The sequence below is a fragment of the Piliocolobus tephrosceles genome, chromosome 9, assembly GCF_002776525.5.
Source record: "Piliocolobus tephrosceles isolate RC106 chromosome 9, ASM277652v3, whole genome shotgun sequence".
Taxonomy (NCBI): Eukaryota; Metazoa; Chordata; class Mammalia; order Primates; family Cercopithecidae; genus Piliocolobus; species Piliocolobus tephrosceles.
In genome coordinates this window covers 130,592,309-130,619,662 of record NC_045442.1, presented here as the reverse complement: position 1 = coordinate 130,619,662, position 27,354 = coordinate 130,592,309, and the positions used below count along the sequence as shown (strand labels likewise).

The 27,354-nt window shown below is 45.9% G+C and overlaps 1 protein-coding gene across 3 annotated transcripts in view; it reads right to left on the bottom strand.

Moving 5' to 3' along the window:
• Positions 1 to 2,243: 2,243 nt before the first annotated feature.
• The window catches only part of LARP4B (La ribonucleoprotein 4B), a 124,486-nt gene continuing 99,375 nt past the window's right edge, over positions 2,244 to 27,354 (bottom strand). The window contains exons 9-18 of one of the 3 annotated variants that reach the window (XM_023192442.1): positions 23,561 to 23,671; positions 22,379 to 22,432; positions 22,083 to 22,292; positions 18,428 to 18,534; positions 17,733 to 17,984; positions 13,358 to 13,403; positions 10,480 to 10,644; positions 7,702 to 7,826; positions 7,393 to 7,606; positions 2,244 to 5,942 (exon numbers count right to left, since the gene is read on the bottom strand). In XM_023192442.1, coding sequence (XP_023048210.1) covers positions 5,655 to 5,942; positions 7,393 to 7,606; positions 7,702 to 7,826; positions 10,480 to 10,644; positions 13,358 to 13,403; positions 17,733 to 17,984; positions 18,428 to 18,534; positions 22,083 to 22,292; positions 22,379 to 22,432; positions 23,561 to 23,671 — 1,572 coding nt within the window. In that variant the 3' untranslated portion in view covers positions 2,244 to 5,654. The remainder of the gene's footprint in view (positions 5,943 to 7,392; positions 7,607 to 7,701; positions 7,827 to 10,479; positions 10,645 to 13,357; positions 13,404 to 17,732; positions 17,985 to 18,427; positions 18,535 to 22,082; positions 22,293 to 22,378; positions 22,433 to 23,560; positions 23,672 to 27,354) is intronic. The other 2 variants (XM_023192443.2, XM_026454785.1) reach the window with 2 other exon arrangements.

The following is a 27,354-nucleotide window of genomic DNA, read 5'->3' as shown; positions in this document are numbered from 1 at the left end:
TCTAAGCAGACCAGCAGCTGACTTGGATCAGAAACGGCTTGTGCCCCAGCAGGCCCAGCAACACATGAGCGACACAAGAGCAACAAGCAACACACAAGCAACGAGTGACACACAAGCAACACACGAGCGACGAGCAACACAAGAGCGACACACAAGCAACAAGCAACACACGAATGAGCGACACACGAACAAGCAACACACGAACGAGCGACGCACGAGCAATACACAAGCTACACATGAGCAACGACCAACACACGAACGAGTGACACATGAGCAACACACGTGACACACGAGCAACGAGCGACACACGAGCAACACACGTGACACACGAGCAACACATGAACGAGCGACATGAGCAACACACAAGCGACACATGATCAACGAGCGACACACGAGCAACGAGCAACACAAGCAACACACGAGCAACACACAAGCGACACGAGCAACAAGCGACACACGAACAAGCGACACACGAGCAATGAGCAACACACGACCGAGCGACACACGAGCAACACACAAGTGACACACGAGCAACACACGAATGAGCAACACAAGCAACACACAAGCGACACGAGCAACAAGTGACAAACGAGCAACGAGCAACACATGAACGAGCGACACGGGCAACGAGCGACACACGAGCAATGAGCGACACACGTGCAACGAGCGACAACGCACTCCTTCAGTTGGTTCAATCCAATGCTTTAGAGAAACATGGGATCTCTGCATTATTAAAATATGTAGATATAGCAAGGAATAGAATACAACAATTTCAAAGTGTGGGGGATGGGGGCGGAATACATAAACCTTTAGGGTTGGGGTCTTGCACATCTCTAACAGCCATGAGGAGACCGAGCCCTGGCTCTCTTGTGGGACCTGCTGACCTCAGCAGAGCCCTGCAGACAACCCACAGATACGTGGAGGTCACTTCCATCCAGGGAGTTATGGCGGGGTTTGTTATGTGGCAATAGCAAATCAATACCTCATCCTAGTTCTTCCCAGGGCAGGGCTGTGCACAGAGAAGGCACAAAATACACTTGGAGTTAATACACATTTACCGAGTATCTGCTAATTTGCAGATGGCGTGCTAAGGACAAGGGAGAAGCTGGTGATTCAGATGGCATAATTCCTGCCCTCAGGGAGCACAGTTGATCACACTGTGATGAGTTCTATGAAGGAAATTCTCAGCAACACAGGATGCCAGGTGAGTTAAACGCTATGGTGTTAGGACAGAAAGGGAAATAAATAGGCAGTGTGGAATAGAGACCCTCGAGACCCCAGGTGGAGATCCCATGAACACGTGTGAAGTCTGCAAGGAACAGAAGCAGCACTGCAGACCAGTGGGGAGACAGTGAACTCACTGGTGATACTGGAAAAAGACACTTTCCACACGGCATAAAGTAAAATCGGGTTCCTGCCTAAGCACACACACCACACACACATGATTAGGCCCAGCTGGATTAAAGGCGCAAACATACACACTATTAACTTTATGACTCTGGAGTAGGGAAAAAACCTTAAGTCTAAGACACGCAAACAACAAAGGAGAAGATTGATAAATTTTACTACATAATAATTAAACACTGTAAAAGATACTATTCTAAATAACGTTAAGAGTTAAGACAACTGGTAGACGGAAAGAAAATATTTGTAACATATATAACAAAGGCTTAATAGCCTGAACAGATCAAGAATATCAATTCCATCAGAAAAAGAGAGTAAAAATGGGAAGATGGCATGAAAAGGCAACGCACAAAGGAGGAAGGCACCAACATCTGAATCAGTCCCCCATCCACTCGGTGCCTGGCACAGGAGGGGCCCCGCCTCCCGCCAGCCTCTTCCTAGTGCAGACATCACTGCTGCCTAAGGATGAGTCAGTCCATCACCATGAGGACCCAACGTCAGCTCCAAACGGCTTTATGGACACAGCTTTGGGGAGAGTGCCACTGTAACAAAATCCAGTCCTGATACAGGAACGTCTATTTTTGCAGTCAATCTTGGCAGTCATGGTAGCGACCCTCTCCCCATGAGCACTTGGTGTTAATGCTCACTTGGAACCCCTAAAACACAAAGGGTGAGCCCCGTGTGCTGCAACCAGCCCCCACGTGGGTGAGGAGCCTTTAGGATCCAATGAGGCCCCTGTCTCTTTCTCATGCACACTTATGGGAATAGACAAAAAACTATGTTTAGAAAAGATGCATTCTTGAAGAAATTTTAATTTTAAAAAAAAATCAAAAGAAAAATTGAACAGTGCCTAAATCTTTATTTTCATTACCTACATTTTTTTTTTCAAATTAGACAGTTTTACACTGAATGACACCAAAGGAAACTTAAATTACCAATAGTTTACATGTAAGCTTGATTCCAGTCTTAATGAAAAGAAGCAGAACAAAACGAAACCCTCAAGGAGCGTCCACGCGGCCCCCACACCGTGAACTGCCGGCAGCCAGTGCCCTCGCCTCGATTGTCTGCAGCCCGGTAGTGGGCCGCGAGGCACACAAGTCACAACTACAGCTCGCCAGCGGGGCACGCAGACAGGCAGGCGCCACCGCTACCCGTCGCCCGGATACACTGAACCGGTTGTTAAGCCTGAACTGCAGAGATCCTAATACAGCAACGCAGGACGTTTACTGCCACCCGCCAGTGACAGCCGGTGATGTGATGACAGGAGGGCCTGGGTGGAAATGTCAAGACACTCACTCTCAGAGAACGACGACTCCACTTGAAATTCACGTCTGGTGCAACGGGGCCGGGTTTTTATTCTTCTATTTCAAAATGATAAGCATCATCACATGATTTTACAAGTTAAAATGCCATTTGTCGCTGCTGCATCTCTGATTCTATAACCTGAGATACTGCTGGGGGTAAAGGAGGGTGTTAACTTAAAAAAAAAAGCATGAAAGCCACTCTCATCGCTGTATGTGACACAGCCCAGTCGGCGTGGACCACCACAGCTTCCCATTATGATAACTCTCATTTTCTTCTGAGTGGACACTTTCAAAATAGCATCAGGGGTTTCTGGACATTATATAGCTATCTGTGTCTCACCTTTGTTTAATTAAAAAGGATGCTATAAAAATCGCATCCGAGTAAGGTTTCTGCTCTTGATGCAAAAGACTGCTGCTGGCTAGGCAGTAACTACAGTGTATTGACCGGATGGCAGCAGAGCCCTCCAGTGGCGACTGGCTACCACACGCGCTGCCCTCTTCACACAGCTGTTGAGCTCACACTTCAGCCAACAAACAAAGTGAAGGACTAAGCTGGCTCGAACCACACACACACACACTGCGCTGCAACGCTCACACCTCGGGGGAAAGGACTTCTCATCATTAAAAACCAAGGACTCACTGGCGGAGGGGCAGGGCCTTGTGATTTGGGAATGGCTGATGGCGCCCCTGGTCCTTCTGTAGCAAAGATGCACCTCGTAGGCCAGGCCTTGGGGTTGCCTCCCAGCTTTTAGAATATTGAGAGTCTGGGTTTCAGAGATCAATTATTTCTGATTTTTCTTTTCTTTTTTTTTTTTGGTCAGTGAACTGACAATTACAAAAAAATAAATCCCCATGTTTCTTTAAAATGCATTTGAAAAACACTAGCCCTATGGCTGTTTCTCTGTATTTGAATAATGGCAACTGCTTTAAAGGAAATGGTCAAAAATGTCAGGCATGTTTCCTCTGGCAGGTCAATCATGCTGAGCTGCAAGTGATTTTAATCAGATTACTTTTCACCTCCACTTACGATCCTGCCAGTTTTTGCTCTCTACATACTTTAAAACTCTTTCACTTTAGGTATGATTAGTATGCATTTACATACATTTTAAAAGAGTATGAAAGCATCTGGAGGCTTTTAATAAGACTTTCCAATTCCCTTTTGCAGCAAAGAGGCAGAATCAGTTCAACACACCGATGTAAGAGAAAAAAGAAGATCTCAACAAATCAAAATAATATTCAAACCACAACATTTAGTTTATCTACATCCAGCTCAACAGCAACATTTATAATATATCAATAATTTGTATCAGAATTTTCTCTGTAGGTACCTTTTTCATATGTTCTGATTATTTACAACTGTACAAGCGAAGCACACTCCCGAGTGCACGTATTTAATACAGTATTGACTATTTGCATTTACAGGATTTCCCAACATTCTGAAAAAAGATCAACTGTTGAAGATCTTTAAGGTATATTACAAAAACTACTGCTAGCTCTTGTACTACACTATGCTTACTCAGTAAAACCAGCGACAGGAGATCCACACAGTAACTGAGTAACTCTGACCCACTCACGCCAACCCAGGGCCGGGCTCCATGGACTCTAAGCTGTCTTATACAAAAGTTAAGGCAAAGTCATTTTCAAGTTTAAATAAAATTCAAGTCTTTAAATATTGGATGGAAATAACTTTTTCTTAAAAAAAACCCTCAGTCTTGTTAAATAACATTTTGTGGAATAAAGTGTATGATTACATTTAGCAGGAAATATTCTTATTTTAATGTCTGCTGCTTAGAATACTTAAAGAAAAATTTGAGGCATTTTAAAACAAAATAATTTATATTTAACTTTATTATAAACTTGCTAACTTTAGTGCATCCTTGTTCTTCAGAAGTGCAGCACTTCTGGAAGTGAATCAATGAGGCCCTCGTCTTGGAGGTAAAAGAGCAGGAACTTTATCCTCCACCAGCCAAAGAGGGGGGAAAAACCACAAACACCATTCTCTCACAATTACGTAACTCTTAAATCCATGTGCTGACGCAGAGGTACGGGACGATGTCCACACGGAGCTGAAGATGTGGACTCTCTCCAACCAGAGTGCTGGGGAACACGGACAGAAATGTGCACAGAGCAGGGCTGGGGCCGTCAGCTCACAGGGGTCAAAACAACATCATGGAACAACTTCTGGTAACATGTCAGTGGGCAACCAAGTGTATGTTTTCATTTCGGTTCTATTCACAATGTGCTTTGAATTTATATTACATAATAGCCACTTGAAACTGGAGTGAGAAGCTGGTTACTTGCTTGCAGTGCATCAGAACCAAGGTTTCAGGTCTCTCTGGGGTGGCCGCTGCAGGTTCACTCTGCCCAGGAGATCAAAAAGGACGCGCTCTCTACATTCTTAAATGCCAGAGTCCCCCACCAACGGCTTAGGTAGAAGCACAGCTCCCACATCAGTGCTGTTGCCCTGGCGCGGCCAGCACTGCCTCTATGAGGCCACACCTGCCTCTGCCAAGGCCACTGGCCCTCATTCATCTGCGGGGACATTCTAGAGATATGCACTTGCAGACCAGTTACTAAAAAAAAAAAAGTAGCAGAGTTCCCTTAATTTAGAAAAACTCACTATATATAGCTTGCATTCAGAGCCACATGGAGGCTTAATAAAAAATACCAATTTGTTAGGATAAATGCTTTCTCTATCTTGGAAAAAAAAATCAGACTTATGCATCACCTCCAGTTAAGCACCAACCTAAAATAAGGTTTGTATTAATTAAATCCTGAAAAATCGATTTTTTTTCAAGAGGGGGAGAATCCAACTCACAGAAGAAAACCAACTTGAGGATCCCACAGGCCTCAGACACTGCAAGCTCCTAACCAGCGGCTCGCCTCGCACTGAGTGTCGTTTGTGGTTAACACAGCGCTCTGCGACCCCTCCCAGACGTACGGTTTTCACTGAGGAGACTTGGGGGGAGTGCTCTGCTCTCGGCTGAGACGCTTCCCCAAGGCCGAGGGCGAGGGCCGGCCCCCGGCCGGCCGCCTCTGGTCTCTGGGGGCTCCAGGTGTGGACTTGAGGGCTGGGGGCTCCCGGTATCTCTCCGCGGGCTCTGCTAGCTTCTTTTCCTCCTTCCCACAACCAACAGTGTTTGGCTTTTGTTCTTTTTGGGGTTGCAATGGGGAAGAAGGAGGCTCTTTACTTGTTCTCTGACAAATCTCTGCGTAGCTGGGCTTTCGCAATTCCTGGAAACAGACAATCCTGGGTTACCTGTGTGAAATGGTGTCTCCAGGGACAAGAAAGGTAATCAAGTTCACTTAAAAGAGTTTTCAACTATAACTAAGTTTCTATCTTCACTAGTGTTTTTAACTTTTAAAAAGTTTATAAAATCTAATGATTTAGTTTCCCCTGCCGTGTAACACTCCCGCTGTGCCACTGTAGTAATGGATAAAACTGGAAAAGGCGTGAGGGAGAAGAGGGCTGACTGAACGCCATCCCCACCCAGCCCTCAGCCTGCTTGGGCAATGCGGAAGCCCAGGAGGAGTCCGGATGCTGCCTGCGCTCACTCCGCCACCTCGGGACAACAGAAGGGTGTCCCAGGTGCCCACGGAGGGCAAAGGACCCTCACACAGTACTCAACCCTGAAAGGCAAACTTCAGACACAGTCTTTACATAAAAATGTTTTGCACATTTCAAACTACAAAGGACTGGAAATGTGTAAGAATGATGAAGACAGCTAAAATCTTCAAAGAAATGTGTAATAGGGTTTTCAGATAAGTGGAAGCATAAAGGCTAAACAACAGAAAAGTAAAATATTTCCCTTAGCTTTTTTTTTTTTTTTTAGGGACACAGTCTCACTCTGTCACCCAGATTGGAGTGCAGTGGCGCAGTCTCAGCTCACTGCAACCTCTGCCTTCCAGGTTCAAGTGATTCTCCTGACTCAGTCTCCCGAGTAGCTGGGACTACAGGCGCCCACCACCAAACCCAGCTAATTTTTTGTATTTTTAGTAGAGATGGGATTTCACCATGTTGGCCAGGACGGTCTTGATCTCCTGACCTCATGATCTGCCTACCTCGGCCTCCCAAAGTGCTGGGATTACAGGCTTGAGCCACCGCACCCGGCCTCTCCTTTTATTATTATTATTGAAAGTATTAATTTTGACCTATACAAAAATCCTTTTTTAGACTCAGCCCAGGGGACAGTAAGGGATTAAACTCCCAAATTCAAGTAAAAAGCTCACCCAAGATCAAACTACAGAGGCCACAACTCAGAATAAGAGAGGCCACGGTTCACCCAGTAGGGAAAACAGCAGAAAGAAGTCACTGGGGTTCAGGCCTGCTGGGCCCACAGGGGTTGGAGGCTGGGGGCCAGCATCTTGCTCCTCCCGTCTCTTCATCAGACACATGATGCACACGCACGCAAACACACACACGCAAACACACACGCACGCACACACACGCACGCACGCACACACACACACGCGTGCGAAGTGCTGAAATGATCCTAAAGTCTATGGAGAAGCAGGAGCTGGTGTCCTGTTACTACTCAAGAAACCTCTACTGACCAACACTGAAATAAAAGGACTACATGGTGGTCCGAGAAAGAACTAGAGTAGTTAGTGGAAAATTATTAGCAAATATTAAGCATATTTTGTACAGAAAACACAACACAGACAGACGCAAATAAAAACCCACCAAATTAGATGTGATTAAAAAACGAGCAGGTGCAGGAGTGCGCAGCGTCTGTTCACACCAGAGCCTCGCGGCTGTCGTGCAGGAAGGCAGGCACGAGGTACGTACCGTGGCGGCTCCGTTCACCTGCACCGATTTACAAGCGGTCGCAGTGAGGGCAGGAGGAAGTCTGTCCACACTGTGGGCTTCCCTCTGTTTCTCCGCCACCTTGGGATCACTGTAAAAATGCCACCCAATATGTGAATCTCATGCAACATCACAGGCCATTCAAGTCAGTAAACACCAAGGCGCTGGGAGAACTCCAATACTCACTCAGGTAAATGAGCTGGGGAGGGGGATCGCTCGTATGTTGCTGATACAGCACAAGAAGCCAGCACCGAGGGCTCTCTGGAGACCACTACAGGAAGGGTGTTCACACTTGCATCTGCACTGAGGGTCTGAAACAGGGTCAGGAGTGTTCATCAGAATCCTGCCGGCACTAAGCGGAGCTGGTACCAATACCCGTTCACCCCACCCGTGAACAGCCTTGGGAGAGCGGCACAAGGACACAGGGGAGAAGGGTCTTCTCCAGCAAAAATGTTGCAAAGAGCCCAGGACTGTCCTCTGCCCCACACAAGCGCCCACCCTTCTCTTTCTCGGCAAATGCTCCATTGTTCTTACATCACGAGCCTTATCTCCTCTCCCGCAATGATGATCTGCAAGCTTATTTCTTAACTGAACAGGCATCCAACACATCTCACCCACCTGGCACTGTGGGCCCAGCATGGCACAACAGTACACGCACGTCTGCTGAGTGTCGAATCCTAATACAGTTCAACACAACTCATTCACACAGCTGAGAGAAAAACAATCGGCACCCCCACACCTGTATAAATGTGAGCTCCCAGCCCTCTCTGAATTCACAACCCCAGGAAGCAGGTGTGCGAACGCCCCCATCTCAACAGGTGAGGAGACTGAGGCCCGATACCTCAAAGTTAATTCGTCCAAGGCCAGGAAGCTAAGGATGGAGTGAAACTTACTCCCTCCTTACTCCAGCCAGGGACCCCTGGGCAGTGGCTATTTCATGTGTGCTTGATCTTATGCATGTGGGATGTAACGATACACTTGTCATGCAACTTAAAAAAGGCAGGAGGGCAGGTGATCGTCACACTTCTGCCCTTAGATGAAGGCTGACGACAGACTGAGAGCCCTTCCAGCCTGAGAACCAGAATCTGCTGCGACTTCTATGCTCAACCAGCAGGAATCCAGCTTGGTGGAAACAGGATGGCAAAGGACTCCTTTTGTAAAAGCGCATTTTAAATTCAGGGTAGGGGCCAGGTGCGGTGGCTCACACCTATAATCCCAGCATTTTGGGACGCTGAGGTGTACGGATTACCTGAGGTCAGGGGTTTGAGACCAGCCTGGCCAACATGGTGAAACCCCATCTCTACAAATAATACAAAAATTAGTCGGATATGGTGGTGCATGCCCATAGTCCCAGCTACTCGGGAGGCTGAGGCGAGGCAGGCGAATCACTTGAACCTGGGAGGCAGAGGCTGCAGTGAGCCAAGGTCATGCCACTGTACTCCAGCCTGGGCGACAGAGCAAGACTCCATCTTAAATTAATTAATTAATCCATTCATTCAGGCTATGTTCAGTCCCAATGCAAATGAAATGCAGATCCACAACTGCAGGCATGAAGCAAGTCAGAGTGACCATCACGAGCTCCATGTCAACAGGGGAAGCGCTGAACCCCATCATTTCTGGAGCCTCCAACCCACTTTGAAACCCAAGGGCCATGCTGTTGACTCAAGAAGCTCCTGAGAAGCAGCAATGGAGCCCACTACACCTGGGTGGCGGCATGAGGCTCAGGGTCAGGCTTTTCAAAGCAGCAATTCATTCTTCAAGAGAAACCTTACACAGAAACTCAAATTGGGCACAGCAGTAGCCGCTGTTTCTGAGGCAAGATTGAGACCTGCCTCTTCTCCTTCACTCAATACCAAGGGTAGAGTAGGCCACAGTTGGAAAACTAGATCTTTAAAGTACATTTCTTCTCAAGGCACTAATACCTCAGAAATGATGGTGTGGAAATTTAAGGCTGTGTTGACAATCCTGGAATGTACTCAGTCTCCAAGGGTGAACACAGGGGCATGATCATCTACCAATATACAAAGGACTAGACACGTCACCTGGCTTTTAGTGTAAAGATGCTGCATCAAAATCCACCTAAATTCTGCCCAAGGAACTGAGGAACTATTCTATCCAATGCAGTGCCTTCCCGAAAGCCTGGGGGGAAGAGACACTGACTCTGCAGACCTGGGTGAGGGAGCAGGCGGCATGGTCATGTGGCATGGAATAGACACGCGGTGGCTCTGGGGCACAGCCGGGGAAAGGGCCCTGGCACAGGGCACACGAGCAACCAGGAGTGCTCAGCAGGCTCTTCCTGGGCTCTTCCGATGCACAGTAGGTAACTGGGCAGAAAACTTTCTCTGCACTTCCCAGAGCCTTCCAGCGTCAGGTGTGGCAGCTGGACAAGTCCCACCTTCACCTCGCTAAGCACGTTAGAGGCCAGAGCGCTGGGCTGAGCGTCCTCTGGCAACTGCAGCTCTGGATGACTCCTGGGATGATGTTCACTGCAGCCGAGGGGGCACCTCGTGGGGCAGCCCAGACGTCACCAGAAGCCACCCACACTACAGTGAGGTTCTCCCAGGCTTCTTGCTCCTTGTCTCATGTAGATTACTACACATTTTACTTATTTCCAATATTATTCAGTTCTTCTATTTCATTCTGTTGTTTTGTAAAATAAAGGCAGGTCTGAACAACAGTGACAATGCAATCTAAGTTTCTGGGCGAGAGAAAGGGTGTGTATAGCCTATCACTGCACAGGTTTCTACCTCTGACTTCATCAGACAGCAAGGTCAAGGAAAAGGCCCAGTCCTGGGTTCAAGGCTGGCCTCACTCCAAATCTGTGTGGTCTCTGCAATCACATGGCCTCCAAGCCTCTCTTGAGGATTAAAAACAAACACGTATAAAGAGCCTCGCAAAGCGCCTGACACGGAACCCGTACCTAGACACTGTGGGCAACTCTCAGACGTGCCATATATCCCTTACCCTTTCTTTGGATGGTCCTATTATCAAGCTCGATAGCCTGTTTTCAAACAAGTCCTCTGTCTTCAAATTGCCCGCAGCTCCAGGTAATGGAGGGAAGTTGGACAGCCCCAGCTCGAAGCTTGGCGACGGAGGCTTTGGTGGCGTCGGAGACTGTGTCTGGCTGCTCTGCAACAGAATGACATCCCGGGGTCACGGTGTGGAGAGAGAAGGCCAAGCAGCTTCTCATTTCCACACCAGTCCGGAAAATATCTGTAGAAACAAGCAGATTATTCAACCCAGACAAGGGCTTCTTCACCCAATCGAAGCAACTTCAACCATCTAGAGCAGAGCTTTAAAACTGCAATCTCAAGGATGCTGCTGCCCAAGAGACGTGTCACCAAGAACACAGTGAGGCTAAGGTGCCATCCAAAGAGCCGTCCAGCCATGGCGGCCAGCACTCACAAACAGCAGGGGCAGCTGAAGGCAAAGGAGGCGCCCTGGAGTGATGGAAAGCAGGACAGCCTGAGTCTAGACATTAAACTTTCCCACTTTCAGACAAATGTTGTGCTATTACAGCAGAGTTTCTAATGTAAGTCACAAAGAAAACTGTGAACAATATATGACACTCTCCACAACCTGTGTAAGAAATTTTACACACGTGCATCAAAAAAGTGGTTTAATAAAAGGGGAGGGGGCTTGAATTCTCTGAAAATAAACTTAATGAAAGTCATATTTTTTAATAATTAAAAACACAGTATTTGATAACAAATTCTAATCAGATTCTTTGACTTCAAGAAAGCAAACTCAGTATAAGAAGAGAGTGTACTTTGTAAGCCCAAATCTCAGGAGAAAGGCGGTAACACCTTTTATTGGAAAATGATCTACCAACCCGCTTTAACAAGCTGGCAGTCATTTTGCGAGTACGCAGCTCCTCGGCTGAAGGCCACGTGGCAGAGAATGGGGAAATGAGTGTATATTTAGTTTAGAAATGAGTCTATATTTACTAAAGAATACAAGTATTTTTAGTTGAAACAATGAGCTACCTTGACCAGGAAGCAAAACTCTCATGGGATTCACCTAACTTGACAGTGCCAATGTTTCTCCAAAATTTATACACAGGCAGGTGAATCCCTGCATCAGTAGATTCCAGAGAAAATACGTCAGAAGTGAAAGCAGGTCAAAGAATGAAAATGAATTCAGGCTGACACAAATCCCAGTCTGTGACACAAACCCCAGTACAGTCTGTGTTGGGCATTCCACTTGCTTCTCTGCTCCATGGGACAGGTGCCTAATTTTAGCTTAGCTTTTCCCAGTTAGGTGTCCTTGGCAGAAAGCGTGTTACCTACTAAGCAGCTGGCTGTTGTACGCTCTCTATAACCTAGTATTGTGAACAAGATGCTCGAAATAATCCTGCAAAGCTCTAAGTTACACATGGCCACTGTGATGGCAAAGCGGTTTTAAACATCTGCACATTTCTGAGGTGAACGCAGCTTTTCAGAAGATAAACATCATTAGAGAGACAGCCTTCCCAAAAAACGTATTTAAATCTCAACTCGTAGAAGCAAAAGAGGCAGGCAACAACTGCCCAGATGTTGGAGTTACAAAATGACATCGTCAACAGATGGGACTTGACTTGGAAGACAGTGTTAAAATTCTCTAGGATCTGAGCGCCCCTGGGTGAGGTCTGAGTACTGCTCAGGTCCCGTGGGCGTGGTTAGGCCCGAGGCTCACACACTCTTACAGAAAAAGAATCTGGACCTTTCTGAGGTCATGAAAACACGCATCAGGAAAGCACGGCAAAACGTAACGGAACAGAAACCAGGGGGAAAACATCACAGCAGGCACAGCAGTGCCCCACGTTTAAATGCTTGCCTTGTTAGCCCAAATGGTTACAGGAATTCACTAATTACAAATGGAATTCACCGATAAAAACTGCCTTATCAACTAGTTAAACAAAAACTAGACTAAGCCGACCTTATGAAAGGCAGAATTTCTGAGTTCTAAACAGAGATTGTATCTTTTGTGATAAGAAAGCACCTGTGTGATGGCTGGAGGGGCTGGGCCAGGATTTGTCCAGGTCTTCTCCAGCATTCCTTGTACGGAATTCCATGTCGGCAAGCCCGTGGAGGCGTCCCTCCCATCTTCGTGGGTACTGCTAACTGCCACCGTGCCGTCCCACCACTGGTTCACGGGTACTGCTAACTGCCACCGTGCCGTCCTTCCTATCTTTGTGGGTACTGCTAACTCTGTCACCGTGCTGTCCCACCACTGGCTGTGGAGAAGTCCATGCCAACCTCCACTAAAGACCAGCACAAACATTTTCCACAGGAGAAACTGTTTAATCAACCCAAGCAAAATCACCATGTCTCATGTACTTACCGCCACAAAAACCTATCACTTATGTTTGGGTCTGTCCTGCCAGTAAGTTACAGCAAAAGGAGATAATGCTTTCTACACAGCAGGAGAGTATTCGAAAGTTTTGAAGGAAAAACACCAACAAACAAATTGCTCCGTGGAAGATGCTTACTCTGCTCGTTGAAATGAATGGCTTCAGTCATTTCAGACTCTTTGGTACAGCTGCCACACAGAAGAGCTCACGTGCACACCCATGTGTAGGCTGCAGTGCATGCGACAGCAAGCTCCTTGCCATGCCTATGCCACAGCACAAACGCCTGTGCACGATGGAGTCCCGTGCAGCACATTGCTATTTCCAAAACCTCTACAATTGCTTCCTCCTAGGCCAGCCAGGGTGTCAGTTATTACTTAGCGGATTTCAGGTTACAAGTCTTTTGAAATGCTCATTTTTGTGTCTTAACCTTAATCCATTTAATTAAATCTCAGGTTTGGTATAAATTAGATTTAAATGTCTTGTCAAGAGGCATATGCTTTATGTACTCACTGTAAACTTCTCCTCCCTTTTCTTCCGGTAGCCAAAGGAATTCTTCCTAGGAGTGGAAAGTGAAAGACTGTTATTTTTTTCCCACTTGGAGAATTTATTGTTGAGCACGTTTGCACTCACATAAGCAAAGTACACATCAACTCAGTCTTTATCACTTTAAAACCTTTCAAAGATGACTTTCAATTCTAGAATCCCAACTCTAAGAAGCATAAGTGGAGCAACACAAAGTTTACAGCAAGGGACTAACGCGGAAGGCCAGGCAAGTGACAGAGAAAGGAAGAAAACAGTGACTAAAACCACCTCCCTGGTGCCTCCTTGGGAGGTCTGCTGAGAAGTCGGTACTGAAGATCCCCTGGGTCAAAATGACAAGACACATAAAATCTGAGACTGAGCTCCATAGTGAGTTGTTTAAAACGGTGGTGAGAATCTTCCCGGCGCAGATTTGCTTTACATCAGACTTAAAAGATCTCAAATACTCCGTCCCATCCCTTCCTCTGCCCTCTCAGCTTCCTCCACTGCTGCCTCAACGGCAGACCTCTTCCCACAAAAAACACACAAGGACCTCTGTGCCCCAAAGACTTCCTGTCCTCGCCTGCCAGCCTCAGGAACCACGATCTGGACCCCCCACAGGCAGTAAGGCCATGCCACACACGCAGCGGATAACCACAAGACACACACTGATTAAGTGGTGACTTCACGTAGAGACCTGGGACACTAGGATGGCCAAGACACTCCCATTTCCTTGGACAGGCTTCTGTGGTCTAACAAGTCAAAATGACACACATGAATCTCAATTTATAATTTAATGGAATGCAAAGACTCCCCCAAGAGCCTTGCATTACATAACCTAGAAAGGAGTTAAGACATAGTCTTGACTAATTCCTTCATTCAGAGAAAACCAAAAAGTAGTCTTGCCTAAGATGGCCTAACGTTGGAACACTCCGTGGAACCATGGGCCAGCCCCTCTAAGGGAGGGATGGCACAAACCTTTAGGATTCTGGAGCAAATCCCTATTACCTCCTACAGAAAACTTCCTGGAAATAGCTCCTGGCTTTCTCCTGGGGCCTTGCGGAGACTGCAAGCCAGACTATGGGACAGGGTGAGTACTGAGCCACAGGTGGGGCATGAGTCCTGACAACCCACCCTCCTGCAGGAACAGGGGGCTTGGTGCTCCTTGTCCCGGATCCCTGCCTGTGGCCTCACAGGGAGACAGGGTCCTGGGCCTGCATTATGGACAGCCATCCCAACACACACCTGGCTCAGCACCACTCCCTAATAGGTGGTGCTCCTGAAATCCAGGGAGCTGAACGTCCACTCTGCTGTGCCACGATTCAGAACTGGTGGAAAGGCGGGGCTACGATGGCTCATGAGCAGAGCTAGGAACGCAACCGGATGAGAGTCCGGAGTGCGACAGGACTCAACTGGCCCCGGGGACCTGGGAGGGGTGTGAGATGGATGGTGCCAGCACCTGCTTGCCCAGAGGCACTGCCCTGAGTGCGGGAAGAGGACATCCTGCAGGGCTCGGCACAGTGCATCCCCCCACCAAGGGCAGCCTGCTCGTCACTACCGGCTGGGACACAGGGGCACCCATCCCTTGGAACACACTGGTGTCCAGGACACAGACCTGCCTGCCATGGAGTCCTATCCCAGCCACCATCAGTGGGCCCAGTCAACACTCCCCACACGCTCACTGGGCTCCACGTAACCCGTGTCAGACCCAGAAGCCCACCTGCAGCTGCAGAACACGTCAGTGCCCACCATGCAGAGAGCAGGCTGGCCGAGCCAAGGCTCACCGACAGGGCCATGGCGGGTTCCAGCTCACAAGGGGTAGCAAGGGACCCAGGGTGGTCCCAGCACCATAGAAACACCACTGTGACACCTGTGACTCTGAATGCGGTGGTATGAAGAGACCCTGAAGAGGTGTGCTCCCCCCAAATAACCCTAACAGTAGCTCCACCAAGGCAGCCACCTGGCACCTGGGGCTCCTCATGCCATTCAACCCGGCTGGGCTGTGCCCTGCCATGGCCGCCATGCAAGGGTAGGGACGTGTGTCTGGACTCCGGTAAGGGGTTCTCCAGGGTATCGTAGCACTTTGGCCCAATAGAGAAAGTTAATGGAAACAAAACAAACCCTCCCAAAAAGAGGAGGTGGAGGCATGGCTGCTGTGGATCAGGTTCTCAGGGCAAGCAAGGCCTGGAGCACTCCCTGCGAAACAGAACAAGCTCTTTCTCAATAGAGAGGGAAGGAGGAGGTTATGAAGGTCAGCTCTGGCTTCAGGACCGGTTGCAGAAACAGGCTGCAGGAGCTGCATGGACTTTCCCCGCCCATTGTGCCCGTGCTGGTGTACGCTTCCTAAACCACTCCCTGCTGCAGTGCTCGGGTTTCAGGTGGGAGGACAGTTGTCCTCCCTTGGTGAGGAGACAGAGGGTCTCCATTGGTGCAAAATCTGCATCTGTTAGGCAAAAGCATAAACTTGTTACCACTGCAGCATTTGCAAGTTCAAGTACTGCTGAAGGGTATCCTGGGTAGAACACACTCATTAGCAAGCGCTGGACGCTCAGCTTCAAAGCCACCTGTATACACTGTGTGAGGGAGCTGGAATTCAGCAAGCCCCAAGCCACCTGTATACACTGTGTGAGGGAGCTGGAATTCAGCAGGTCCCAAGCCACCTGTATACACTGTGTGAGGGAGCTGGAATTCACAGGCCCCAAGCCACCTGTATACACTGTGTGAGGGAGCTGGAATTCAGCAGGCCCCAAGCCACCTGTATACACTGTGTGAGGGAGCTGGAATTCAGCAAGCCCCACTTTCATTTGCCAGGAAGCTTCTTGTGACGCTCACATGAACAGGGCACACTGAAGGGCACAGGAGGCTGAGGCCGAGGTCTGGTCCATCCAGTCTGCCTCCTTCCACACCATGCCCACAACTGATACCCCTCAGAGGGAGCCACGTGGCCTTGATGAGTGGGGCTCTGTCCCAAGTCTGAGCCCCAGCTCTGCAGCCCTCCTCCCTCCAAGCTTCTGGGCCTTAAGAACCCCAAACTGAGACCCAGGACTAGCAACTACTCCCTGAAGTCAGTGACTCTGCATGACACAGTGGGCCCCTTTCGGCTTTGCATCTCCAAGGCCTGTGGAGCAGCCTGATGCCACGTTTCCTGTGAGACAGCCCAGTGCCAGCTCTCCCAGACCATGGTGCCTTCCAATGCCACTGCACAATCCCTGCAGCAACTCCTATGTGCTCATTTAATCATTATGGGCAGGAATGAGATGCTTCTGATGCCTCTTCATGTTGAATTCTCACTGCACAGAGCGTGTGCACGGGGTCAACAGGAAGAGGGGTCTGCACATGAGGCACAGTGCTGTACATTTTGTGTACAGAAAACTCAGAAAAAGCTCAGAAATTCAAGTCACTTGTTTGTCACTTATGAAAGGGAAATCCTGACGGTCCTTATCAAGGCAAGTACTGGCCTTATCAACAATGGGCGGGTGCGGTGGCTCACAACTGTAATCCCAGCACTATGGAAGGCTGAGGCCGGAGGATGGCTCTAGGCCAGGAGTTCAAGACCAGCCTGGGCAACACAGCGAGATCCTGTCTCTACCAAAAATTTAAAAACTAGCCAGGCATGGTGGTGTGCACTGAAGTCCTAGCTACTCAGCATGCTGAGGCAACAGGATTGCTTGAACCCAGGAGTTCAAGGCTGCAGTGAGCCATGATCATGCCACTGTACCCCAGCCTGGGCAACAGAGCAAGACCCTGTCTTAAAAACAAACAAAAAATCAACTACAGGATTGATGCCAAAAAAATATTAAAACCAAAAACAGTGGGCAGGAAGCACAACCACGAACCATCCTGGCTAGTCTCAACCCTCCAGTGAGATCAGACTTCAGTCCTGATCTGCCTGGTTACCTGCTCCAGGCTCCACCTGCAGTGCCTGGTGCACACCCCACTGGAGGGCACCAGGCCAGCAGCCATGGGGCAGAGCCTGGACACCGCTCTCGCAGAGGGGCCTGGTGAGCCAGGGACGCTGCCAAGAGGAGACTGCAGGCACATGGGATGGAGTCTATGACTGCTGAGTTCCAATGTTTCTACAGATAATGATCTAAAATATCTACAGTTCTCACCAGATAATGATCTAAAACATCTAAAGTTCTCATCAGATAATGATCTAGAACATCTACAGTTCTCACTGAACCATTTCATATTCCAAAAAAGATGAGGCCATTTAAGTCTCAGCAATTATATAAAACACTTTATGTTTATAGCCTTCAATTAGATTTTCTGTGACATAAAGACAATTACAAAACAGACCTAAATTAAAGAATTTTTAAAATATTAGTAGTTTATGATGGTACACAGTAGCTGCTCAACAACTCACCTCCCCCTCCCTAAACCAGGAGAGGATTCAAGACTGCCTGGCTCCACGCGCCCAGGCCCAGCCTCTCTCTTGGCATATGCTGAAGGGTTTTGTATCCGTGTTCTAGTTTGACCTGCTTGCCTTGTTTGTGGACTCCGGACACCATTAATTAATCGATCTGCAGTGAAGTTAAATATTGAAGGACTTTCTAATAACCCAGGTCCTCTCTCCGCACTAGGAATTGCATGCCGCAGATGAGATTTACTAGGATTCCTGTAAACAAAAATGGTTTTATTTGCTCAATTATAAAACGATCAAGGCATTACATAACATGCATACTGATAGGGAATAGCTAAGCTGAAATCTGCTTTTCTATTTAATAAAATATAAAAATAGGATTTGGAATGGTTAACTCCTAACGCATAGGATAACACAAATCTATTAACAATGTGCCACGATTCTGCTGTTTTTCAGTCCAGGCCCAAATTAAAATCAGGCACACGTGATGTGTACAAGTTGCCCCAGAGCCTCCTCTCAGAGAATCTGAGGCAGGCACCCACACCAGATGGTAGTGCTTAGTCTTTATAGAATGCAGCTGTGTGCTTCAGGTGGCTTTGTCTGCGAGGAGCAGGATTAGTGATCAAAGCTCTCTCATCCCAGCTCCAGAGGGGCAGTAGCGTAAAGACCAAAAGCACTAGGACCACCCCGGAACTTGCCTGCTTCGAGGAGGATACTGTCTGAGAGAAGTCAGAGGAGACACCGCAGGCTTGAACGTTGGAGACGTAAACCCATTTATAAATCCAGTATTTGGAAATGGAGTTACCTAGATTCATTTGAAAACAGACAAGTAAAGAAACCATAAAACAGACTTCAATTTCATTAATACCAACAAATCTGTAGAAACTGACGGCATTTCTTGATGTTGTCAGAGTCATGACTCATGTTGAGACACGTATTTTACAATTTTATCGCCAATGGGTGCTGTTTAGAAGTAGGCTGGAGCTTTTGTGCATCCTTTCAGCCAATCCTTACAACAATCCAGCAAGGAGAACTGACACGTGGAAACTGGCACTGAGAGGAAAGACATGGTCAAGAGTGCGTGGGCTCCAACAAGTGTTGTAACCTTTAGCATGTAAGTCTGATATTACCTCCATCGCTGGCAGGAAGTCAACAGGTCTTGATTCCTGATGGCTTTAATACAATTCATCAACGTTCTCAATCTCAGGAGCACCTGTACCTGCACTAACCCTATTGCTGCTCACTCGGCTTGATCCAACCACAGCCTGACAGCGCCTTTACTTTATCTCGACACAAGTCCTGCTCTGCAGACCAGGGTATTTTCATATCCTCATTATTCCCCAAGTCACAAGGTAAACATGGCATGCAAATATACTAACATAAGATCCAGAAGAAATTAGAAAGGGCCACAGAATACCTAAAAGATCTTAAGCAGTTAAAAATATTGAGCATAGAATTCTAAGTATCGGCCAACTATTTTTAAAATCTAGATACATACAAAAGTAAGATAAAACTTAGTGTAAAAACAGTTCCTTTAAAGAAAAACAAAAAATAAACAAACAAACAAAAAACAAGATCAATCACTCTAATTCCCTGGCTTCTGGACCCATGGTTTCCAATACATTCTGAATCACTGACATTTTGCTCCTAAGGCTCCTGACGCAGGGCACTTAGTTCCTGAGGGCCTTACAGTCCACACCCTCAATGTCACTAAAGTGACAGAGATAGGCATGGAGCCCCCCTCGTTTGGAGAAAGAGAGAAAGAAAAGGAAAAAAGCAAGTAATTCTCCTTAATTAGAGCTAACTGGAAGATATAACAGAAAAAGAATATTAGAGATAGCTTGGGACCAAAATAAAATCATACAAAAGGGAAGTTAGAATCTCCAATTTGCTACTTAAGAAACTCTATACGCTGTAAGAATGGACTCTTTAAAAATACATCACACATGGCTGGGCGCGGTGGCTCACGTCTATAACCCCAGCACTCTGGGAGGCCGAGGCAGGCGGATCACTTGGTCAGGAGATCGAGACCATCCTGGCTAACATGGTGAAACCCCGTCTCTACTAAAAATACAAAAAATTAGCCGGGTGTAGTGGTGGGCGCCTGTAGTCCCAGCTACTCAGGAGGCTGAGGCAGGAGAATGGCGTGAACCCAGGAGGCGGAGATTGCAGTGAGCCGAGATCAGGCCACTGCATTCCAGCCTCGGCAACAGAGCAAGACTCCATCTCAAAAAAAAAAAAAAAAAAAAACATCACACAGGAGGAGCTGTGAATGCTGACCTAGATCTGAGATTGTAAATCACGGGAAGAGCAATGAAGACTATTCATTTCAAGCAAGTCATTTTACAGACAGAGCCCTGATATTCCAGTAAATTTGCTCAAGATAAAAAATAAAATTGGTCATATATAAAAAATAAAGTTGATTATTAATGCTATAACTTCCTATTATTACTTGTTGGATTAGTAAGCACGACCTTTTCAGTTGCAGAACAAGGGACACACGTATTTTAGAGCAAGTAAAAGGCTGTGATGGAGAGCCCCAGTTTCAAGACTCAGAGCAGGACCAGCTGGCTGGCACACACCGCAATCTGAACGGACAACACGAGTCAAGGCCATAAGCTGACCCAGGACCCCAAGAGTCCCCAGGAGGGTCAACCATGATTAAAGAAACGGGAGAAGCAACTGCTGCAGGAAGAACCAAAAGGATAAGCATGGCAAGCCACGTGCAGCGATGATTCTTCAACACCCAGAGCCTACACACTAAAGTCTCTCTGAGGCTCTCTCATGATATGCTTTTTGGGAAAAGGAAGTATTCAGCCATGGGTACACTTTTACAGATGTACTACTTCAAAAAACCAGAAACTTTCTTACCATTAGGACTTACTGAAAAGAGACAGAAGTAACTTTACCAAAGGTTCCTCTGCTGCAGTGGTTCCAGACTCAAAGGGAACAGGGGGCCTCTGAAAATCTCTCCGTCCCTGCCTGCAATTCACACGGCCTTAGGAGCTATTTTATAAATGGAGTATGGTTTCATTTCTCTGCTTAGAAACCTTAGACAACTTCCCACAAGCACGAGGCCAAAGCCCACAAGCCTCAGGACAGCTAAGCACCTGCGCATTTAGGCTGGAACCTTCCAGCTGCTCCCCAGCTCCCTGCCACCGGTCTACGCTTCAGCTCCAACACCCATGAATCCACAACCGTCTTCTGTTCATGAAACTTCCTTCTTTTGATTCCTTCTGAAAAACTCGTACTTAACCCGAAAAGCTCAACCTAGACAACAGCACAATCCCTGACAAGCCCTGTCTGTCTCGTTCTGCCATTCTGTACACATTCTGTACGTGTGTCTCCTTGGCATGTTTGACTTTTCCAGCCTGAGTTGTTTGATGTGCCCATATCTTCACTTTTCGTATACAGGCATTTGTTTTCTCGAGTTCACTCTGCTCTGAACCTACCCTCCTTTTCTGCCTGTCAGCAGTGACGTCCCTGCCCATCGGGGTGCCTAGCTCCCAGCCATCCGACCCCAAGGACCACCCAGTCTTTCCCTTAGTCCACAGCGAAACCCTGGAAATGAACTCTTTTCAAAGCTACTAACTCAATTTCTGCTTTCTGACCATAACCTTCTATGTATACTACCCTTCAATCTCTCCAATTCCAACTAACCTGCATTGCTACCTCAGGCAAACCTCTAGTCCATGAACCCATCTTCACTTCTCAACTAGATTTCAGCTTCAAGGACGTGCTCATCCGTGTACTGCTGACTCTCGTGCATCCAATGCCACCAAACTCATGCTAATTCCCACCCAGGACTCACCTGATCTTTCAAGCATCTATAACAGCACACAAAGAGACAATGTCTAGATCTAGTACAGACTTATGAATTCCAACCACAGCCTTAACAAAGGCCAAAATCCATAAAAATTAATCATGTCAACCAACTCTAAGGCTGGTGAGAAGTGAGTAAAATAAGGCTGGTGAAAGAGCAGGCCTTCTCCTTGGCCTTGCTGTCAGAAGCCTATTAAACACTTCTTCCTCCTCAGTTAATCCCCCTTGCATTGTCCTCTGTGTAGGGGACGCCAGGTACACTACAGCTCTTGTTGCCCTGTGAATCTTGCTAAGAGCTGCATGACAAGATGGGAGAGGGGCTGAGCAATGATTGCGATCACAGTAATCCAAAGTTCTTTATGCATAAGTTCTGTTCTCAACTAAATTTAAAATCCCCCACATAATTTGAAGGTCTACTTTACTATGTCAGACTGCACACATACCTGGTTTCCTATTAGATGAGGATTTTAATCCTTCAAATTATCTAGCATAGTGTCTACAACATAAATTCCTAGTAAAGAAACGACATACCAGGGGTGGGTCAAGATAGCTGTGCGTTGCTGACCACGTCTGGGGGGTGATCAGGCTGTACAGGGGGAACTGCTGCTGGGGGCTGTACATAGGAGGGAAGTAGAACGATGTCGCGTAGCGCTGCTGGGCATACAGGTTCACGTCCAGGGGTCTAAATCCATTCTTTGGCAAAAATGTGTTTATAGCTATTGCCTTTGCTTTTATCCGCGCCTGTTTGAAAATATGTAAGTTTCTATTAGAATACTTAAGAACATCAATTTGCAAATAAACAAAGAATAACCAATGGTCTTGCTTACCTTAATTGGTTTTCCTTGAAAAGTTTTGACTTCTTCTCGAAGGTATTTGTAAGCCTAAGGGCAAAATTAAGTACAAAATTCCATGTGATTAACCTTATGAATAAGAGGCACCAATAGTTCACTCAATAGCTCAAATAGGGAAATATATAATTAAATTATGGTGAACAGAACTTAGAATGATGATTCTTGACACCCCCTGGGTCACAGATCCCTTAAAATAACCTCATAAGAGCTATGGAACGTGTACCCCAAATTCTCACAAACAAGATTTGTACACAATTTTGTAAGTATTAATAGATGCCATAGAAGTCTCCCAAAGACCACTGGCTAAGAACCTTGACCTGGTGGAAAATGATGAATACTGAGTTCCTAGTATTAATCCCAATTTCAGATTAGGAGTATGCAGTTCAGGAAATACCAGACAGGAAGGAAAAGGATTAGGATCTTTACATCTTCTTTACATATCTCCTTGTTCTTCTCCACACTAATTCTACATTAAACCCCTATAAAACTGTGAAGGCGCTGCACCTCTGATTCAGTCTCATCCGATCACATTCGCCATGCAGGCTGGCAGAGCTCACGCTCAGCTCCACAAACATGGTTACTCTATCTTCCGTTGCCCTTTCCCCCTCCATCCAATTCAAACCTATCTTTCAGGTTTCTGTGTTTTCTTTTCTGAACCCCAGATATTGTTTATACCATTTAATACTTCATAATAGATGTGTTAGTTTCCCCACAAATAAGATGCTTCCTTCCCTTAAGGGCAGGAAAACTACTAACTCCTTATACCTCCTTACAGAGCTTACTTCTCAATACCATTAAAAGCATCTTCCAACATACAATGAAGTCTGCTGGGAGATGAAGATTAGGTTCAAATCCCCTCCCCCAAACACTTTGCAAATAGTAAAACTTTTCTCTGCCTAGACAGAAGAACAAAACTGATTTTCCTGGGTTGCTTAGCTTGCTGTCCTTAGAAAGTAAAATCACATGCTTTTTATATTGCTATAAAAATTGTCCATACAAATACACTCATTTAAGTTTCTACAACTTGATTTCCTCTGCAGATTATATTCAAACTTACTATCACAAATAATCTCAACGCCCAAGTTTAGTCCCAACATGCACTAATACTAAAAACTGGTAAACTATGCAATTCATAGGGTGATGGTGGAAAGAACTTACCTGTTGTGCATCAGCTTCTGTTTCAAATGTAATAAACCAATTATCATTATATGCAAATTCACAGTTTATAAATTTTGGTAAATTATCTCCTTTAAATAGTGCTTCTACTTCCTACAGGAAATAGAGATGTTAGAAATTAATTCTCAACGATGCCACTTTTTGTCCTCACCAAAAATTTTTTAACAAATGCATTATCTGAAGGAACTATCCTTAAACAAACTAACATACCATGATGCCTAGTAAATTTCTCTTCCAAAAAGGATGAGGATTCAGCAGGGCTTCCAGAATCAGAATCACAATGCCACAGAGAAAAACAGCTTACAGCTTCCCCTACTCTCAAGAAACCATTAAGCTAAATTAATGTGAAAACTATCACACCATTTTCTGGGCTGATAATTTCACAACCTAAAAAAAAAAACAAAAAACAACCTTGCTTGGACTTCTGCTTCTGGCCATGATGGTCTAGATTTACTCTCCCAGATGACTCAATTAAAAAAAACAAAGACAAAATACATGAAGAATGGTTTCAGGCCCTGAACCCCAGCATGTACATGAGTGTGATCCCTGAGAGGGACATGAACGGGGTGCAGGGCGGGGGTTGGTGGCCCTCAGTGCCTGGGCCGCAGAGCCCGCAGGGTAAGCCTGCAGATGGCCTTCCCCACATCTCCAGCCTGGAAAACAACTGCCTGAAGGATGAGAGGGAACAAGCCTAGGGCAGGCTCACCAAGACAAGAATGGTTTGTTTTCCCACTAGCCACCGTGGAAAACTCTCCTAAACCCACAGGATAGCAGGGACAGTGCTCAGAAGGGCACTGCTTCAGCCGAGGGGAAAATGAGCCCTGGAGAAAAGGCTGCTCTGATTCCACCTAACAAGTTGGCTCCAAGTAATTTAACCGCATCTCAAAACAAAGCTCAAGAATATTTATTAGAATACAAAAATATTCAGTAAAGTAAAATTTAAAACACCAAGCATCTCCTCAAAAATCACAAAGCATGCAAAGAAACAGAAAAATACAACCTATAATGCAAAAGATTAGACCTAGAAATGATAGAGACAATAGTAGAGACGATAGACTTAATACGCATAAAACATTTACTGCATGTATATTCCATATCCCATAAAAGGTAAAGACTGAGCATGTTAAATATACACGGAAGATTTTTTTAAAAGACCCAAATCTAACTTCACTGGAGATGAAAAATACAGTGTCTGAAATTAAAACTACACTAAATAAAACAAACAGCTGGCTAGACACTTTCTGAAGAAAAGGGCGAAAGGGAGAAGAAAACATTTAACAAAATAATGGCTCGATAAATTTCAGGTACAAGAAGTTTGAAATCCACACCAAAGTATATTGCAATCAACTTGCTTAAAACCAGTAGCAAAATCTTCACAGCAGCTAGAGAAAGACTTATTACACACAGAAGGATGGTGATAAAAACCACAGAAAATGTATACCAGAGAGAATATCTTTAAAACACAGAAAGGAAAAAACCCCATCAATCCAGAGATCTACATGCAGCAAAAATACCTTTCATAAATAAAGGTGAAATAAGATTTTCCCAAACATACTAAAGCTGAAAAAAATCCATCACCAGCAGACCTGTACGAGACATGCTAAAGGAATATCCAGGCAGAAGGAAAGTCCAGATTTACACAAAGGAATAAGCAGCACTGTAAATGGTAAATACTGAATAAACATAAAACACGTTTTTCTTATTTTTAATCTTTTTAAAAACGACTTGTTTAAAGCAAACACAACGACGATGTATTGTGAGGCTTATGACTGTGTAGAATTAGAATGTATGACAACAGCACAGGCCAGAAGTGGAGAATGGGAGAGCGTGGCTGTAAATGGGAGAGCGTGCCTGTAAATGGGAGAGCATGGCTGTAAGGTCAAGAGGTATGCTGCTCTGTGAATTACACGGACTCTAGCACAGTTAGAGGGTCAGCTGAAAACCCTAAAGAAAGGGGTCCAATCTTTTGGCTTCCCTGGGCCACACTGGACGTGGAAGAACTGTCTTGGGCCACACGTAATAAAATACACTAACACCAACGACAGCTGATGAGCTTTTTTAAAAAAAAACAACTCATATTGTTTTAAGAAAGTTGGTGCATTTGTGCTGAGCTGCATTCAAAGCCGTCCTGGGCGGCAGGCGGCCCACTGGCTGGAGAAGCATGCCCTAAAGCACAACTAAAAACCAGAAAGAGTTATACCTAATAAGTCAAAAAAAGGAGATAAAAATACACATTTAATCCCAAACAAAAGGAGGGAAAAGGGAAAGAAAATGAAGAACAGAAGAGACAAACAGAAAACAAACAGCAAGATGAAGAATTTAAATTTAATCATATCATTACATCATTAACCTCTTAAATGTAGATGGGCTACGCTCTGAATTAAAAGACAGAAATTGGGCCGGGTACGGAGGTTCACGCCTGTAATCCCAGCACTCTGGGAGGCCAAGGCGGATAGATCACAAGGTCAAAAGATCAAGACCATCCTGGCCAACATTGTGAAACTCTGTCTCTACTAAAAGTACAACAGTAGCTTGGCATGGTGGCGCACGCCTATAGTCCGAGCTACTTGGGAGGCTGAGGCAGGAGAATCACTTGAACCCAGGAGGCAGAGGTTGCAGTGAGCTGAGATCACGCCACAGCACTCCAGCCCGGCAACAGAGTGAGACGTCATCTCAAAAAAAAAAAAAAAAAACACAGAAATTTTCAGATTGGATAAGAAAAACAAGACCCAATTACACACTGCTCACAAGAAATCCACTTTAAATACGAAAACACAAACGGGTTAAAAGAGGATAGAAAAGACCTACCATACTAATGTCAATCAAGGAACGCGAGAGTGGCTATATTCATACCAGATACCAGAAGAAAAACAGCAACAAGGAAAAACAGGCCCATTCCATAAAAAATTTCTAGCCAGGTACACTTCAAAAAGTACCAAAGGAACTTGACAACCAAACGAACTACAGAAAAGGATTCCAGGGATTCTAATGCCTACACTGTTGTCCCATCACTGGTAAATGCTTACTGGTTAAAAGACAAAACACATCGATGCAAAAGTCACACTTGACTAATGGTAAATTAGGATTATGACTTTTAAAATCAAACAATAATACTTTCAGGCCACTAGACCATCAGTCTACTAGTGGCAAGAATGGTTGGCTCCTCTGCCTCTGGGAAAAAAAATTTTTTTTTTTTTGAGACGGAGTCTCGCTTTGTCGCCCGGGCTGGAGTGCAGTGGCCGGATCTCAGCTCACTGCAAGCTCCGCCTCCCGGGTTTACGCCATTCCCCTGCCTCAGCCTCCCGAGTAGCTGGGACTACAGGCGCCCGCCACCTCGCCCGGCTAGTTTTTTGTATTTTTTAGTAGAGACGGGGTTTCACCGTGTTAGCCAGGATGGTCTCGATCTCCTGACCTCGTGATCCGCCCGTCTCGGCCTCCCAAAGTGCTGGGATTACAGGCTTGAGCCACCGCGCCCGGCCGGAAAATCCTATTTTTCAGAAAATCAGAATCAGTATTTAAAATGTACATCACTGGCAAGCACCTAGTGACATTTAAAGAAGAATTTTCTGGAAACAGCCTACATTTCTAAGACCCAGTAGAAGGGCTCTATAATAATTATACAGAGTCCTTGGGAACTTCTTTTCTTATGTGGATTGTTTTAGGCTACTTATTTTCCTTCCTTTTTTTCCCAACTTTTAATTTATCAAAGTTTCCTTTAAACCTTCTCTCTTAAGACTTTCATTGCTCAAGTTTTTTTTTGTTTTTTTTTTTTTTTT